At 45.3% G+C, this 18,625-nt stretch overlaps 1 protein-coding gene across 1 annotated transcript in view; it reads right to left on the bottom strand.

The window, feature by feature from the left end:
• Positions 1 to 5,135: 5,135 nt before the first annotated feature.
• LOC140122645 (opsin-5-like) overlaps positions 5,136 to 18,625 on the bottom strand; it is a 44,462-nt gene continuing 30,972 nt past the window's right edge. The window contains exon 4 of the mRNA XM_072143740.1: positions 5,136 to 7,233. Within this exon, the coding sequence (XP_071999841.1) occupies positions 6,874 to 7,233 (360 nt within the window). The 3' untranslated portion in view covers positions 5,136 to 6,873. The remainder of the gene's footprint in view (positions 7,234 to 18,625) is intronic.

The raw sequence follows: 18,625 nt of genomic DNA, 5'->3' as shown, positions 1-18,625 counted from the left end.
ATTACAAGAAAGCAGGTTTTTTTAAAGGGGAGGTAGATTTTTTTTTTTTTTTTTACTTTATTTTTTGTTAGTCTCTTTAGTGTACAATCCATCACTAGGCCAATGGTGTGGTTGTATTTTACTGTATTATGCTATTTTTTTACTCAACCACCAAAGCCCATACCCCCAAACTGTTAGCAGTTTGACAATACAAAGCTGCAGACCATGTTTTGTCAGTAGCAGCAGGACTTATATTCCAAGATTGTAGCTGTATACTCTGGTGCACTGGTGTGTGAGACTTCTAAACTGTACAGTACTTCACTGTTGTACCAGGCTTCCCACAGATCCTCAAGGGTAGGGTAAAAACCTGTCACCAGAATTTTTTACCCCCTCACTTCCGATAAAGGGTCAAAAATCCTCCCCATATCACATAAAATGTTGTCCCACCGAAGCTCATTACCTTAATAACAGACATTTTTTTCTCATATGCAAATGAGTAGACTGAGTCAAATTCTGAATAGAAGAGTCATGTTTCCCCAGGCTGCCAGTTAACCACGCCTCCTATTGATTGACGGCTCAGTGTCTCATCAAATCTCAGCCTGCGCAGGCAGGAAGTCCTCTTTTAGTGCACTTCCTGTCCTTACCAGAATGCTGTCCCTTGCACTGCATTGTGAATTTAGCAGCGAACACAGCGAGTGGAAAACTGCCTGTGCCATGCTAGTGCCGTGATGGGCAAAGCCAAAGTATGGAGAACAATTTTACTGGTTGGAGGAGGAGATTTGAAAACCCATAGGTGCAATGACGTCATCACATTGCAAGCGCTGGACTCGGCCGCTTACACCTGTGTGCACAATCGTGGAGCCAATGTGCTACATCTTCTGAGTGCCCTCTCCGCGTGTCCCACACCAGTTCTGTCAGTGGGGGAGGGGTGTTGATGACTTCCCTTAGATGTCTTGGTTACCACTTACTGTGGTATCTAAGGGGTTAAACACCCACAATTACAGCTGTTTCAACTTTGGACATTGCAGAGGAAGCCCAGATCCTAATCAGGCTCGGCTGGCATCACACGGTAAAGTTCATCCGCCTCCGCCATCGCCCCACTGTACGTGTACGAATCTCTACAGTAAAGAGTTAAACAAAGAAACACGACTGCGCAGAATATTGACCCAAACCTGGTGATAAAAGGCGACATTCATGTTGGGTTAAACAAGTACAATAAAATGTAAAGTGCTATCGACTGAGGCAACGGGCGGATAGAGGTGTCGAGCACGCAGAGGCCGCGTCCAACCCATTATCACAATAATCACCACAATTACCTGACATTCAAAGATGCCACAAAAATAGAAAACAGGTTTATTTTTACTGCCGCTCCACGTGAATCCACTTACCGCCCGCTGACGGCCTGTCCCTGGTGAAGGTGTTCATTCTGATGCTTCTGTTACTTGTGTCTTTACTGTCCCATTGTGCTCAGAGCGGGAACCTGAAGGGAACGGCTGCTGCGGCACATCATGACCATAGTACCGTAATAATACCGCTCTGAATAAGGTATATTTCAGAATTTTTATATATATACAGACGGGCCCCTACTTAAGGACACCTGACTTACAGACGACCCCTAGTTACAGACTGACCCCTCTGCCCCCTGTGACCTCTTGTGACCTCTCTGGATGTTACTATAGTCCCAGACTGCACTGATCAGCTGTAAGGTGTCTGTAATGAAGATTTATTAATAATCCTTAGTCCAATTACAGCAAAAAATTTTGAAGCTCCAATTGTCACTGGGGCAAATAAAAAATTTCTGTATAATAGAATGTACCCTCACAGGATATTTCTAGGTTTTTTTGTATTGATGACTTATTGTTAGGAAATTATTGTTAGGATTATTGTCTTATCAGATCACTCGGAGATCCCTATATTTCCTATAGTATTAGGTGTAGTAATAGATTGCAGCATTTGCTCATCTCCTCCTGCTCTATAACATGCTGCCTGCAGATGGGATACTATGTACCCATGCTGACTCCTGACCACTGCTGGCTATGATAGAAAGGTGTCAGGACACACAGGACATGGCAGCTCGCTGTGTATGGGGGGTGTAGTCACAGAGGGGTCAGAGCGCCCATGCTGACCCCTGACCACTGCTGGCTATGATAGAAAGGTGTCAGGACACACAGGACATGTTGGCACATTAGCCGAATGTACTTTTAACTTGCATGAAATAAAGAAGACAACATTTTCCGGGTGAGTGCCGCTGTTTTCTGTTTTTTCTATTTTTGCTAAAGTCTATGCTCTTGCATGCTGAGCACCACCCGTTTTTGGTCTCTTATTAAGTCATCTCTAAACCAGCGATTGCTCTAGGAGGAATTGGACAGTGCCCCTTTCTATTCACATCTTTATCTTTGAGTCTATGATAGAAAGGTGTCAGGACACACAGGACATGGCAGCTCGCTGTGTATGGGGGATGTAGTCACAGAGGGGTCAGAGCGCCCATGCTGACCCCTGACCACTGCTGGTTATGATAGAAAGGTGTCAGGACACACAGGACATGGCAGCTCGCTGTGTATGGGGGGGTGTAGTCACAGAGGGGTCAGAGCGCTCATGCTGACCCCTGACCACTGCTGGCTATGATAGAAAGGTGTCAGGACACACAGGACATGGCAGCTCGCTGTGTATGAGGGATGTAGTCACAGAGGGGTCAGACCACCCATGCTGACCCCTGACCACTGCTGGCTATGATAGAAAGGTGTCAGGACACACAGGACATGGCAGCTTGCTGTGTATGGGGGGGTGTAGTCACAGAGGGGTCAGAGCGCTCATGCTGACCCCTGACCACTGCTGGCTATGATAGAAAGGTGTCAGGACACACAGGACATGGCAGCTCGCTGTGTATGAGGGATGTAGTCACAGAGGGGTCAGACCACCCATGCTGACCCCTGACCACTGCTGGCTATGATAGAAAGGTGTCAGGACACACAGGACATGGCAGCTCCCTGTGTATGGGGGGTGTAGTCACAGAGGGGTCAGAGCGCCCATGCTGACCCCTGACCACTGCTGGTTATGATAGAAAGGTGTCAGGACACACAGGACATGGCAGCTCGCTGTGTATGGGGGATGTAGTCACAGAGGGGTCAGAGCGCCCATGCTGACCCCTGACCACTGCTGGCTATGATAGAAAGGTGTCAGGATACACAGGACATGGCAGCTCCCTGTGTATGGGGGGTGTAGTCACAGAGAGGTCAGAGCACCCATGCTGACCCCTGACCACTGCTGGCTATGATAGTAAGGTGTCAGGACACACAGGACATGGCAGCTCGCTGTGTATGGGGAGTGTAGTCACAGAGCGGTCAGAGCGCCCATGCTGACCCCTGACCACTGCTGGCTATGATAGAAAGGTGTCAGGACACACAGGACATGGCAGCTCGCTGTGTATGGGGGGTGTAGTCACAGAGGGGTCAGAGCACCCATGCTGATCCCTGACCACTGCTGGCTATGATAGAAAGGTGTCAGGATACACAGGACATGGCAGCTCCCTGTGTATGGGGGGGTGTAGTCACAGAGCGGTTAGTAAAGTGGGTGACTGGGTGTTAGATTTATTCTAGAAGGAAATGAACTTTGAAATATTCATTTTTCAAGTGGGAAACAAGATCTGATGTGTTTTGCCAGTTTTCACATGTTTAAACTTTCCACATTTAGACCCATTTTGTGCTGCGGCGGGCGACATGCTGGGCTTGGACTGTGATAATACGAGTAAATTATGTAACATAACCCGACCTCCTATTACACTGCCTTATATGGGGAGAGGATGAGAATTACTCAAGAACGGGAAAGACATCTGCTCCACAGCAGCCAAATACTGGATGAACTTCTGCTATGACCTTAGATAGACAGACAGATAGGAGATAACAAATTGTTTACGGGAGACCTTCAGCCAATTAGAGAACAGCGGTTTCTTTTTTATTAATTGGCAGAGCTTCATGTCAAGTATGTATCCTGCCTCTCCATTCTATAGTATCTAATTATCAAAAATAGCTGGGCATAACGCTCAGGTATCTCTGGCACTTCCATTCCCTGTCTATGTCATTTCTGGATATAGTGGAGCGCTGTGCTCAGCAACTTCCTACACTCCCATACTATTGAATAGAGTTCGAAAATGGGTCCCCCATTCTTCAAATTACTTTGGGTCCCAGCATTCGGACTCTTACGATTAGCTGGTTATCTTCTATCCTGATGGTAGTGGATAATATGCAATCTTGGTACAACCCCTTTAAAGTACATCTATCACCAGATCAGGGATTGCAGACCAAGCACACTGACATACTGGTGTGTGCCCCCTCTGGCAGGATCTGCTGTTATTTTGGCTTCTTATGCCCTTGTTTTTAAAGAAAAAGGGCTTTAAAAATGATGCAAATGAGCCCGAGGGGCTCCAGGCTCCATTATCTCTTATGGACCCTGGAGCCCCTCATTTGCATAATTTTAAAAGCTTTTTTTGTAAAAAACCAGGGCATAAGACGCTAACAGAAGAGCAGATCCTGCCAGAGGGGTGCACACCAGCATGTCAGAGGGCTTGGTTAATAGGCCTTCATCCTGGTGATAGATGTCCTTTTACATTTGTGGCTGCAACGGTTAAAAAAAAGTGGAAAAGTTCAAGGGATGTGAAGACTTTTGCTTTTCTCTGTTGATTTCCTGTTCTCCTTTATAACAGTAAAGACAGAAGTTCCAAAAATGTGATTCCATAAGGTGCTTTTTATTATTAACCCTAGAGATCTCTGTAACAAGTGAAAACGGCTCAAATATTTACACGTTGTGCACTTTCTTTGTGATGACCACCGGTGCCACAGTAGCCTCATTATTATTTAATATATTTGTACATCAGTGAAAACCATAAAATTTCATTGAACAATGAAACTAAAAATTAAAAAAAAATGTACATTAAATAAAAATTCCAAAAATATGAAAAAGAAGTACATTGAATCCCGGTATAGTCACACGGTCACAGATGGGGCTGCAGTTTTTGTTTAAAGGGCACATATCACAAACCTGGGCCTATGCGTTGCCTTATTGCGCTGTCTGTGACTCACCTTAGATTCAATTTTGAAAATTTTTGCTGTAAGCTAATGTATAGACTGGTTTGGGGCCTACCAAGAATCTGTTGTTGGCTCTTCTGATGGGTTGGGGCCTACCAAGAGTCTGTTGTTGGCCTTCTGATGGGTTGGGGCCTACCAAGAGTCTGTTGTTGGCTCTTCTGATGGGTTGGGGCCTACCAAGAGTCTGTGTTGGCCTTCTGATGGGTTGGGGCCTACCAAGAGTCTGTTGTTGGCTCTTCTGATGGGCTGGGGCCTACCAAGAGTCTGTTGTTGGCTCTTCTGATGGGTTGGTGCCTACCAAGAGTCTGTTGGCTCTTCTGATGGGTTGGTGCCTACCAAGAGTCTGTTGTTGGCTCTTCTGATGGGTTGGGGCCTACCAAGAGTCTGTTGTTGGCTCTTCTGATGGGCTGGGGCCTACAAAGAGTCTGTTGTTGGCCTTCTAATGGGTTGGGGCCTACCAAGAGTCTGTTGTTGGCTCTTCTGATGGGCTGGGGCCTACCAAGAGTCTGTTGTTGGCTCTTCTGATGGGTTGGTGCCTACCAAGAGTCTGTTGTTGGCTCTTCTGATGGGCTGGGGCCTACCAAGAGTCTGTTGTTGGCTCTTCTGATGGGTTGGTGCCTACCAAGAGTCTGTTGTTGGCTCTTGTGATGGGCTGGGGCCTACCAAGAGTCTGTTGTTGGCCTTCTGATGGGTTGGGGCCTACCAAGAGTCTGTTGTTGGCTCTTCTGATGGGCTGGGGCCTACCAAGAGTCTGTTGTTGGCTCTTCTGATGGGTTGGTGCCTACCAAGAGTCTGTTGTTGGCTCTTCTGATGGGCTGGGGCCTACCAAGAGTCTGTTGTTGGCTCTTCTGATGGGTTGGTGCCTACCAAGAGTCTGTTGTTGGCTCTTCTGATGGGCTGGGGCCTACCAAGAGTCTGTTGTTGGCTCTTCTGATAGGCTGGGGCCTACAAAGAGTCTGTTTTTGGCACTTCTGATGGGCTGGGGCCTACAAAGAGTCTGTTGTTGGCTCTTCTGATGGGTTGGGGCCTACCAAGAGTCTGTTGTTGGCTCTTCTGATGGGTTCGGGCCTACCAAGAGTCTGTTGTTGGCTCTTCTGATGGGTTCGGGCCTACCAAGAGTCTGTTGTTGGCTCTTCTGATGGGTTGGGGCCTACCAAGAGTCTGTTGTTGGCTCTTCTGATGGGTTGGGGCCTACCAAGAGTCTGTTGTTGGCTCTTCTGATGGGTTGGGGCCTACCAAGAGTCTGTTGTTGGCTCTTCTGATGGGTTGGGGCCTACCAAGAGTCTGTTGTTGGCTCTTCTGATGGGTTGGGGCCTACCAAGAGTCTGTTGTTGGCTCTTCTGATTGGTTGGGGCCTACCAAGAGTCTGTTGTTGGCTCTTCTGATGGGTTGGGGCCTACCAAGAGTCTGTTGTTGGCTCTTCTGATGGGTTGGGGCCTACCAAGAGTCTGTTGTTGGCTCTTCTGATGGGTTGGGGCCTACCAAGAGTCTGTTGTTGGCTCTTCTGATGGGTTCGGGCCTACCAAGAGTCTGTTGTTGGCTATTCTGAGTGGGTAATGATGTTGGGACATGTTATTGACAACCAAAATCAAACATTTCTACCCTAGTAATAAACTCCCTTCAACACCCACTGGAGGCAGCCATTTTCTTGTGGATTCTTCTACCAGTTGTTCATTAGAAACTACGACATCGAGAGGGGCCAGAAAACATCCATGAGGTACCAGGTTTGGGTGACGCTCTCTGCCAATGTATTCAGTTTACAAAATTGCCGCCACCGCTCGGTGAAGATGATTGGTCCACTTTCCGTTATATTTCACTGGGTCATCGTTGAGGTTGACTGTGTTTTGTTGAACTTGAGAACTGAAGAGATCTGAATATTGTCCCTTCCCGACCAGATGACGGACACGGCCGGGTTTTCTCCTGAGGTTTCCTGTTGTAAGAAGTGGATTCTCCAGCCGCAGCAGCACTTGAGCTGCTTTACTTTTTGCCGGAAGGTTCTGCTGAACATGTAGTAGATGATGGGGTTGAAAGCCGTCGATGACTTGGCGAAGAGACAGGGGAGTAACGTGACAGTCGGGGGGATGCTTGCACTTGAGCGGTAGATGGACCAGAAGCTGACAATTGCGTAGGGCGTCCAGGAGACCAGAAATCCAAAGCTCACCAGTACCGCCATCTAGAGGAGAGAAACGCATAGTTACTCATATGAAGAAATTAAATTATCTTGAAGCTCTATACTTTAAGGGTTTAGGCCTACCTTGGATGGAAAAACACCAAGGTTGGCATAAACTATGCCTTCTCCACCAGTTTTCTGGTGGAAAAGCCATGTATTTAGAACCATCCCATCCAGTTTTTAGGGTTTTCCATCTGGCATGCAGTTTGGGTGTGACAGAGCGAAGAACAGGGCGGGAGCAGAGCAGGTAAGAGTCGGGGAAGTGAGTCCAAATCAGGTCCAACCTGACGGAGACGGCTTCTGGATCTACTATGAAGCTTGGTTGGGCCTCTCAGTAGATCAGGCTGACATCCGCCAGCATGGGGAATTTTAGTCTTAATAAATCTCCCCTAAGTATTCAATTTGCCTACAGCGCCACCAGAGGAGAAGTGAGGTATTACAGCCCCCAATTAAAGGAAATCTATTATCTGAGTCATACTTACTAAAGCTCTACCGATGCAGGATCTCTTTTTAGTTGAAGTTTTTTAGTCTTTTTTTTTTAATGTAAAAATAGACTTTTGAAAAATATTCAAATGAAACTGAAGAGTTTTGGGAGGTCGTTATCAATTGAAACCAGGTGACTGTGATGTAGGCAGGTTGAGGAAGCGAGAACCCAGTGGTGGGTGTGTAGTCGGTGCTCCAGGGGGTGAGCAGCTGCCTGTGATACTGGTAGCTCCAAGGGGCTCTGGTAACGCCTCCCGAAGCACTTGGGCTTAATTTGCATATTGTTGAAAGTCTATTTTTACACTGAACAGAGCCGTAAAAATGTAAGAAGAGATCCTGCATCACGTTACCATAAGGAATCTATAGCTGGAATATAGTAAGTATGATCCAGACAAAAGATCGGACCATCTAAGTGATCAGTGATGATACGAGACCACCAGAGCCTCTTTTTTTTATAATGATCATACGGCAGTGCAATCACTACACAAGTAAAAGAGCAAAAAGATGGATAGATATAGAAATATGAGAGATAGATAGATATATATGAGATAGATAGGAGATAGATAGAAAGAGATGTAGATAGATGATAGATAAATAGATAGATAGATAGATGGGAGATAGATAGATAGATAGATAGATAGATAGATAGATAGATAGATAGATAGATGGGAGATAGATAGATGGGAGATAGATAGATAGATGGGAGATAGATAGATAGATAGATGGGAGATAGATAGATAGATAGATAGATGGGAGATAGATAGGAGATAGATAGATAGATAGATAGATGGGAGATAGATAGATAGATAGATAGATAGGAGATAGATAGATAGATAGATAGATGGGAGATAGATAGATGGGAGATAGATAGATGGGAGATAGATAGATAGATAGATAGATAGATAGATAGGAGATAGATATGAGATAGATAGATAGATAGATAGATAGATAGATAGATAGATAGATAGATAGATAGATGGGAGATAGATAGATAGATAGATATGAGATAGATAGATAGATATGAGATAGATAGATAGATATGAGATAGATAGATAGATATGAGATAGATAGATAGATAGATATGAGATAGATAGATAGATAGGAATATGAGATAGATAGATAGATAGGAGATAGATAGGAGATAGATAGGAGATAGATAGGAGATAGATAGGAGATAGATAGATAGATAGATAGATAGATGGGAGATAGATAGATAGATAGATAGATAGATAGATATGAGATAGATAGATAGATAGAAATATGAGAGATAGATAGATAGATGGGAGATAGATAGATAGATAGATAGATATGAGATAGATAGATAGATATGAGATAGATAGATAGATATGAGATAGATAGATAGATAGATAGATGGGAGATAGATAGATATGAGATAGATAGGAGATAGATATGAGATAGATAGATATGAGATAGATAGATAGATAGATAGATAGATAGGAGATAGATAATGCAGTAGTTAGTAGACTTGGATGGCATATAATATACTGTAGCTCCTGCAGCCATTACATGTATATATATATATGTTCTATCTCTGTTGCCCCGGGGGAAATTACACGTTGTAGTCTGATGTTTGTATAGTGAAAGGTTATCATATCTCCTCTATAGATCCGGTAACACGTAGCATTACTGTCCCGGCTGACGCACTGCGCTCATTCACACACAGTTTATATTGATGGTGACAGAGGACGTGGGGGATCTGTGCAGGGAGCGGGGACGCTGCTGTGTATTGTATATTATATACTGTATATATCACCACATGGCCTGATGTTACTGATCCGTGATGCAGGGACCCCCTCCGGCTCCTATAACCACCTCTTTTATTTGCTCCTGTGTGGCGGTGCTGGCAGCGTGCGCCCCCATACATCCATGTCACTTACTGATCCCGTGTTTGTCACATTGTATCAGTGACCATATAATGGAGCAGATTTATCAGAAGGGTCTAAATCTAAGACAGCGCACGGATGCACTACACAAGGAGTGTAACTAAACCTAAGAAGCTATTTCAGAAATGGATGAAGCAGGTGATAATAATAAACTGTGTAATATACACACAAGTGAAAAAGTGTCGTAATCTTTTGGATGTTTGTTACACTTAAATGTTTCAGATCATCAAACAAATTGACATATTAGAGAATCATAACACAAGTAACCACAAAATACAGTTATTAAATGAAATCCATCCTGATAAACCAGGGACATAACACATAGATCCAGGCACCGGGACTGTGATATCTTCTTATATTAGTTATCCATGGCCTCCTTTCTAAATCAATGTTAAAAATTATGTTAACGCACATGAAAGGCTTTGGGAGGTGTTACAACTTTACAGGCTGTTACACTGGGGGTCATTTACTAAGGACCCGATTCGCGTTTTCCCAACGTGTTACCCGAATATTTCCGATTTGCGCCGATTTCCCCTGAATTGCCCCGGGATTTTGGCGCACGCGATCGGATTGTGGCACATCGGCACCGGCATGCACGCGACGGAAATCGGGGAGTGTGGCCGAACAAAAACCCGACGGATTCGGAAAAACCGCCGCATTTAAAAAAAATAATAAATCTATTGCGGAGTTTGCGCTTACCTTCACTCAGCCCGAGCCGGTGAACTCCAGTGCGTTCCGATTCTTTTCAGCGCAGCAGCGCCACCTGGTGGACGGTGGAGGAACTACCTTAATAAATCCCGGCCGGACCCGAATCCACCGCAGAGAACGCACCGCTGGATCGCCAATGGAGCGGGTAAGTAAATCTGCCCCATTGTCCCCCCTCCCCTCTGCTCCTCCAGCACTTTCCCCCTCCCTCTGTGTCAAACACAGTGGGAGGGGGAAGTGCTCCTGCGCAGTGTGACAGCCTGTGACGACCAAGCTTGTATATTCTTAGGTAACACCCACTGGAGCCCTTCTAGCTTTTTAGCATAATTTTATAGATTGATTTTTAAAGGAAGTAAGCCATGGATAACAAATATAAGAAGATTACCACGGTCTCTGGGTGTGCAGTGACTGGATCTTTCAGTAGTCTCTGGTTTATCATGATGGATGTTGATGGTAGATTTCTTTTAAATGACACCTGCCTGACAAAGTGAAGTAGACCAAAAGATCCTGAGAAGCTGCACATCATGGGGAGGTTCAAAGAAATTAAAAACTAAGTAATTGAGATCTTATAGTCTGGATAGGGTTATAAAGCCAACTCGGAAGCTTTGGGACCTACAGTGAGCTCCACTACAAGGAAATGGAGAAGACATAGGGGCTCATTTACTAAGGGTACGTGGAGCACATTTTCGTCGGGTTTCCCGCCGATTTCCCTTTTTGCGCCGAATTGCCCCGGGATTTTGGTGCACGCGATTGGATTTTGGTGCATCGGCTCCGGCTTGCACGTGACACAAATAGGGGGGTGCAGAAGCGACGAATGCAGGAACTTGGGCGCATGATCTTAGTGAATCGCGGCAGACCCGAATCCTTGTCGTACAATGCACCGCGGGATCGCAACAGGACCGGGTAAATAAATCTGCCCCATATGGAGAACTTTCCCAGGAGTTACCGGACGCCCAACAGCCCTGCAAGGACTCATCTAAGAGGTCACAAAACACCCCACAGCCACATCCATAGATCTGCAGGCCTCACTTGCCTCAGTTATGGTCAGTGTTCATGACTCCACCACACACAATTCCCAGTTTCTGTACAATCTGTTCTTCTCAAGAAATATTTCTTAGTGTGAAGTTACTTTTAGAAGATCCCAGGAGATGTTTTATAGAAAATGTGGAGAGATCTACGAAACTCTGAATGCTTCAATCATTACTTAGACAAATAGTCTATAATGGAGTCATTTGGGAACCAGGGGCGTAACTACAGCGGTAGAAGCCATAGAAGCTGCTATGGGGCCTGCAGTGTCAGGGGGCCCAGCCTCCAACCTGACAAACTAAAGAATGGATGATGGACATCATTATATACATATTATGCTGCACACTGACAACATATATATCAGTGCATAAATGTGTGAGTATAGAAATATGTATTTTTTAGGGTGTAGGGGGGCCCCATTCAGAAGTCTGCTATGGGGCCCTGCCTCTCCATTTTACGCCCCTGTAGGGGACTGTTGTTGATGTCCATAGAAAAGGTAATAAAGGGGCCACAACTAGAGATGAGCAGGATTGCAAATTGAAGCTCCTAGCAACTAGCCATGACTGTTATTGGCAAGTCACTGCCATGGCTACCAGACGGGGATGTCAATTTGCCTAATTGGCTGTTCAGTCACCAATCCGGAAAATGTCTGGGTCATGCGACCGAACCCGAATGGGAACCTACGGTCCGCTCATCTCTGATAACAACATATGATAAGTCAACTGCCACCTAACTCTTTCTATTATTCTCTCCAGAAGATCTTCTTCCTGTTTCTGTTCACATCAAACAGAACTTGGGAGGTGTCATAAATAACTCTCCATTGTTACCGGTCCCAATGACCGAATTATAAAAATATCCTCCTATGTTAGAGAAGTGTGTGGGGCGGGGCAGGAAAATTTACCAATGAACATCTATTACATGCTCTGCACTGGTGAGGGTGGAAGAAATACTGTGCTACCAAGTCCCTAAAAAAGGAAGCCCCTCATACCAGCCAGCACATGACTTCTTGGCCCACCACAACTCCCCATATCAGGGAAGTACCAGGAGCCAGGTCATATAGCAGCCCCCATTCCTCAGAGCCCATGGACTGCTGTTCTGCCTGGAGGGTATCTCTCTATGCTGCCCCGGCCTACATGGCTACGAACCCCAATTATGATAAATGGGTCTCTAATAGATCCAGAGACTGTCCCAGGGTGCAAAATTAGAATCCTGTGTATCCATGGGACTACAACACAGCCATTTACCTCCAGACCCCTAGCAGAGAGACACTACATGAGGTTGGGGTGGTCATGAACTTGTCCCAGGACCTTATCTTGGGTCGGTATTTCCCCATATTTTGAACTCTATAGCGAGGAAAGCAAAGGCTGGGGATCCATTCTCCACAAATAATTCCTGTGTCCACTGGTCAGGTCCCGGTACTCAGACTCTGGGGTTCCTGCCGTAGGGGTGACCACCATAGAAGAAGGCGGTAGTTTGACGTTTCCCCTAGATGTAATGGCAGGAGAAACTGAGGAGGTAGGACTGGGCCGCAGTTGTCGGATTTGAAGGTATCCCGTGACAACTTCGGAACTGCACAACTCCAGGACTTCACTCTGGTCTGGGTCGGGAAAAATGTGATAAAAATAAATGGGGTACCTCAGTACCCACGTCTACCAAGTTGTTTTCTTGCATAGGTGGTAATCATGAATTATAGGGTGCACAGTGAGACCCGGGAGCAGGTAATGGTACTCCAGCCTTATCGCCAAACTGTATTAGACTCAGCACATTAGCATGTTATGGGGGGACACCTAGGCAACACATCTTGCCACGTTTCTATTGGCCAGGGGTGTAAAAAATATTGTGAAACCTGCCCTAAATGTCAATTGCAAGCTCCCATGGTTCCTCTGCCCATTATCGAGGTAACCTTTGAAAGGGTGGCTGTGGATTTGGTAGGTCCTCTAGTTAAATCTGCTTTGGGCATCAGCATATTCTGGTAGTCATGGACTACGCTACCCGATATCCTGAGGACATCCCGCTATGGCACATATCTACAAAATTAATCGCTAAAGAGTTGTGCGCCATGTTTTGCCGAGTGGGTCTACCACAGGAGATCCTCATGGGTCAGGCCAGAACCTCCTTATAGATCCCTTGCTTTTCTTTTTCATCTTAGAGGAAGCAGATATAAAATAGTAACAGACAACTTGTGCTTATTTGTAGTCTGTAACCATGGTGATACAAGGGTCGGCATAGTAACTATTTAGCGCCACCATGTGCCCACCTTGCTACGGTACGGCGGGCAACGTCTGTGTGAATGTAGCCTAAATTTGTAAAGTTGCTTCAGAGGCTCTGGAGTCACACTAATACTGCTTAGAAAAGTGTCCACACCCGTTTTATACGTAGACCCAGGCACTTTCCCATGTGAAGGACTTAACGCCGTATTTCAAGGTCAGAATTAGATTTCACTGTGTTTTCATAGTAATAATTTCCAGAACTGAAAACAAGGCTGTCCATTTATAGAAGAATATGCAAATCAGGACGGTGGTGACGCGTGTCATCGGCTCAGTTTAATGAATAGAATTACGTTCATTTAGAAATCTCGTTCACAGCCGCAGCCCTTAGTGAGAATCACGCTTGTCCCTGAGAAATCCCACAAAGATGAACCGCGGACACAAGTTTCCCACAGTGGTCGCGGACATTCTGGATCTTGTGTCCAACCATGTGATGGATAATTTAATAATCATGAATCTCGTCCTCACCGGTTTTGTAGGGTCATTGATGATCTGCCGTTAAAGTTGTAAATCTAGATGATACAGGTCATATACTGTACTCGTTTCTCTCTATTTTTTTTGGTAATTTGAGGCCAAAACTTTAAAAAAGCATGTAAATATTGTTGAATATTTTTGAACACAGTCTCTATAAAGATCTTGGGGTCTCCATGGTAACAGACTACAAATGAACCCAATGTAGTCATGTGTTACCATAACAAGCAGTGGAATGTGAGCCCACCGTGCAGCCAGGCTGTATTGACTTGGCGCCAATCTCATGATCAGAATTCAAGTAATACTGTTGTTATTCACCCTCTAAACCTTGAAGAAAGATTAGGACTGTACAGTGACAGGATTACAAAGCCGCTTTTTCCCTGAGTAGTCCTTTTACGGGTGGTAGGTAGTCCATGAGGTTCAGAAGATGCTAGTGCGAAGCATCAGGTGTCAGGCAGGAAAAAGTTACAGACAGTCCTGGGTTGGGTCAGGCCGCAGGTGTCCAGGATATCCACCTACTTTATACATTGTGGGGAATCGGTCTGGTGGACACGTGGTAGTAGGGCAGGAAGCAGGGACACACGCAGGTTATAGACCAAATCAAGTGTTTTATTAGGCGTCCCACTACCAGCCTACAATTACCCTACCTGTGCTCCACTGAGAAACTGAAACTGAAAGGACAAGAACCACCTGGTGACCCTCACATTCTACTCATCCCAGAGAGGGGAGAGTGGTCAGTTATCAGACTGAACTGTTGACCCAGCAAGCAGTACCTTAGCGTCTTCAATGCCCATTTTATCGCCAGACATTCCTTTTCTACGATACTGTTTTTCTCCGCTGGCGTGGTCTCCTGCTCCGGTTGGTAACCTTCCAGCAGGTATCAGCCCTACATCTGATGCATCCGTCTCCACGATAAACTCCCTCTTGAAGTTTGGCATAATAATGGACTGGAGACCACACAACGCAGACTTCAATGCCTGAAAAGCACCTTCTGCTCTAAAGCATAGAGATGAGTGGAGGCAGCTCCTCCCCTGACTGGCCCCACCCCTCCTCTGTCATCTCTGAGCTGCAGTGACTGGAGAAGAGGAAGCAGGACTGCAGGGGAACAAGGCAAAGGTAAGTAGCAAAGTTCTTTTTGTTTGATTCTAAGGAATAGGGGAGAACAGGAGGCCTAAACATCTATAAAAACCTTTTTTTGATAAAGAGCTGAGACTACAAAGACTGATAAAGTGCAAAAAAAATACTCGTTCATGGCGCCAAAAGTGCCCAGGGAAGGGTGAAAAAAAGATAAATGACCCCCAGAAAGGGTGGGTGCTATACTGTGGACAAAATCCAGAGTGTCCATTACTAGTAAAAAGTGAAAATGTCTTGATTTATTCACCCATGCAGTGATGTTTCCCCTTTATGAAGCATTTCTTAAAGTGTAACTGTAAAGTTACTGACAAAAAATTGTTTTAGCACAGCTGGAAGAAGTCTTTGATAACAATTCCAACAATAGCTGTATCATGCTCACCCCACTGAAGCCAGAACAGGACAGCATGTTTGTAATTGGCTGATCTGAAGCATGTGATGAGTCACATGCTTGTGACATCACTGAAGGTCCTTTGCATCAAACTACATTTTTTCAAATGATGCAGGAGAGCTTGTTTGTAATTGGCAGGCCTGAAGCATGTGATGAGTCACATGCTTGTGACATAACTACAGTCAGGGCCGCATCTGCCATGAGGCGAGATGAAAATCTCGCCTCAGGCGGCAGAATGTGGGTCCCTGTAAAGGGCGGCGAAATTCGCCGCCCTACGGTGGGCGATTCGGGCGTCCATTAACGCCCGAATCGCCCATCAGCTAAATAAATCGCGCCTGTCTCTTTAAGACACAGGCGCGATTTATATGCGGAGCGACGCAGCGCCTTTCCGGCAGCTGCGTCGCTCCGTCCTAATCAGTGACACAGGCGTCATTACGTTACGGCGCCTGTGTCACTGTGCGGAGCCGCATGAAGACTGGAGCCGCGCGCCGAGGGAGCAGCTGCCTGCAGGTGAGTATGATTTTATTATTTTTAATGTACTGTCATTTATTTTATGTGAGGGAGTGATATTTGTGGCCACAATTGATGTATACTGTGGGGGGGGGGGGGGTATACATTACACGGGGCCAGAATTGTTTTATACTGGGGGCGGGGGTGGGGGGGGGTGGGAGGGCGGGTCGTTTGTTTATTGGTTACTGTATATATTGTATTGGGGCCAGAATTGTCGGGGGGGGGGGGGGTATTGTGTATATTATATGGGGCCAGATACATTTAAACTGGGGCGGGGGGTGCTCTATATATTATATGGGGCCAGAATAATTTTATACTGGGGGGCTGTATATATTGTATTATTCTTTTCCTGGTGGGGTTATATATTTATATGGGTCCAGATTTCAGCTGGGGGGCTGTATATGGGATATAGTATATTACTAAGCTGGGGGGATGTATATGGGGTACAGTATATTACTAAGCTGGGGGGATGTATATGGGGTACAGTATATTACTAAGCTGGGGAGCTGTATATGGGGTACAGTATATTACTAAGCTGGGGGGGCTGTATATGGGGTACAGTATATTACTAAGCTGGGGGGCTGTATATGGGATACAGTATATTACTAAGCTGGGAGGCTGTATATGGGGTACAGTATATTACTAAGCTGGGGGGATGTATATGGGGTACAGTATATTACTAAGCTGGGGGGATGTATATGGGGTACAGTATATTACTAAGCTGGGGGGATGTATATGGGGTACAGTATATTACTAAGCTGGGGGACTGTATATGGGATACAGTATATTACTAAGCTGGGGGGCTGTATATGGGATACAGTATATTACTAAGCTGGGGGGGCTGTATATGGGATACAGTATAGTACTAAGCTGGGGGGAGCTGTATATGGGATACAGTATATTACTAAGCTGGGGGGCTGTATATGGGGTACAGTATATTACTAAGCTGGGGGCTGTATATGGGATACAGTATATTACTAAGCTGGGAGGATGTATATGGGATACAGTATATTACTAAGCTGGGGGATGTATATGGGATACAGTATATTACTAAGCTGGGGGATGTATATGGGATACAGTATATTACTAAGCTGGGGGCTGTGTATGGGATACAGTATATTACTAAGCTGGGGGGATGTATATGGGGTACAGTATATTACTAAGCTGGGGGGATGTATATGGGGTACAGTATATTACTAAGCTGGGGGGATGTATATGGGAGACAGTATATTACTAAGCTGGGGGATGTATATGGGGTACAGTATATTACTAAGCTGGGGGATGTATATGGGGTACAGTATATTACTAAGCTGGGGGGATGTATATGGAATACAGTATATTACTAAGCTGGGGGGATGTATATGGGATACAGTATATTACTAAGCTGGGGGGATGTATGTGGGATACAGTATATTACTAAGCTGGGGGACTGTATATGGGATACAGTATATTACTAAGCTGGGAGGATGTATATGGGATACAGTATATTACTAAGCTGGGGGATGTATATGGGATACAGTATATTACTAAGCTGGGGGGATGTATATGGGGTACAGTATATTACTAAGCTGGGGGGCTGTATATGGGATACAGTATATTACTAAGCTGGGGCTGTATATAGGGTACAGTATATTACTAAGCTGGGGGGCTGTATATAGGATACAGTATATTACTAAGCTGGGGGGATGTATATGGGATACAGTATATTACTAAGCTGGGGGATGTATATGGAGTACAGTATATTACTAAGCTGGGGGGAGCTGTATATGGGATACAGTATATTACTAAGCTGGGGGGATGTATATGGGATACAGTATATTACTAAGCTGGGGGATGTATATGGGATACAGTATATTACTAAGCTGGGGGCTGTGTATGGGATACAGTATATTACTAAGCTGGGGGGATGTATATGGGGTACAGTATATTACTAAGCTGGGGGACTGTATATGGGATACAGTATATTACTAAGCTGGGGGGATGTATATGGGGTACAGTATATTACTAAGCTGGGGGACTGTATATGGGATACAGTATATTACTAAGCTGGGGGATGTATATGGGGTACAGTCTATTACTAAGCTGGGGGGATGTATATGGGGTACAGTATATTACTAAGCTGGGGGGATGTATATGGGATACAGTATATTACTAAGCTGGGGGGCTGTATGTGGGATACAGTATATTACTAAGCTGGGGGGCTGTATATGGGATACAGTATATTACTAAGCTGGGGGGCTGTATATGGGATACAGTATATTACTAAGCTGGGGGGCTGTATATGGGATACAGTATATTACTAAGCTGGGGGATGTATATGGAGTACAGTATATTACTAAGCTGGGGGGCTGTATATGGGGTACAGTATATTACTAAGCTGGGGGATGTATATGGGGTACAGTATATTACTAAGCTGGGGGGCTGTATGTGGGATACAGTATATTACTAAGCTGGGGGGCTGTATATGGGATACAGTATATTACTAAGCTGGGGGGCTGTATATGGGA

The sequence above is a fragment of the Engystomops pustulosus genome, chromosome 3 (assembly GCF_040894005.1).
Source record: "Engystomops pustulosus chromosome 3, aEngPut4.maternal, whole genome shotgun sequence".
Taxonomy (NCBI): domain Eukaryota; kingdom Metazoa; phylum Chordata; class Amphibia; order Anura; family Leptodactylidae; genus Engystomops; species Engystomops pustulosus.
The sequence above is the reverse complement of the archived record's forward strand: the minus strand, read 5'-3'. Positions and strand labels throughout refer to the sequence as shown.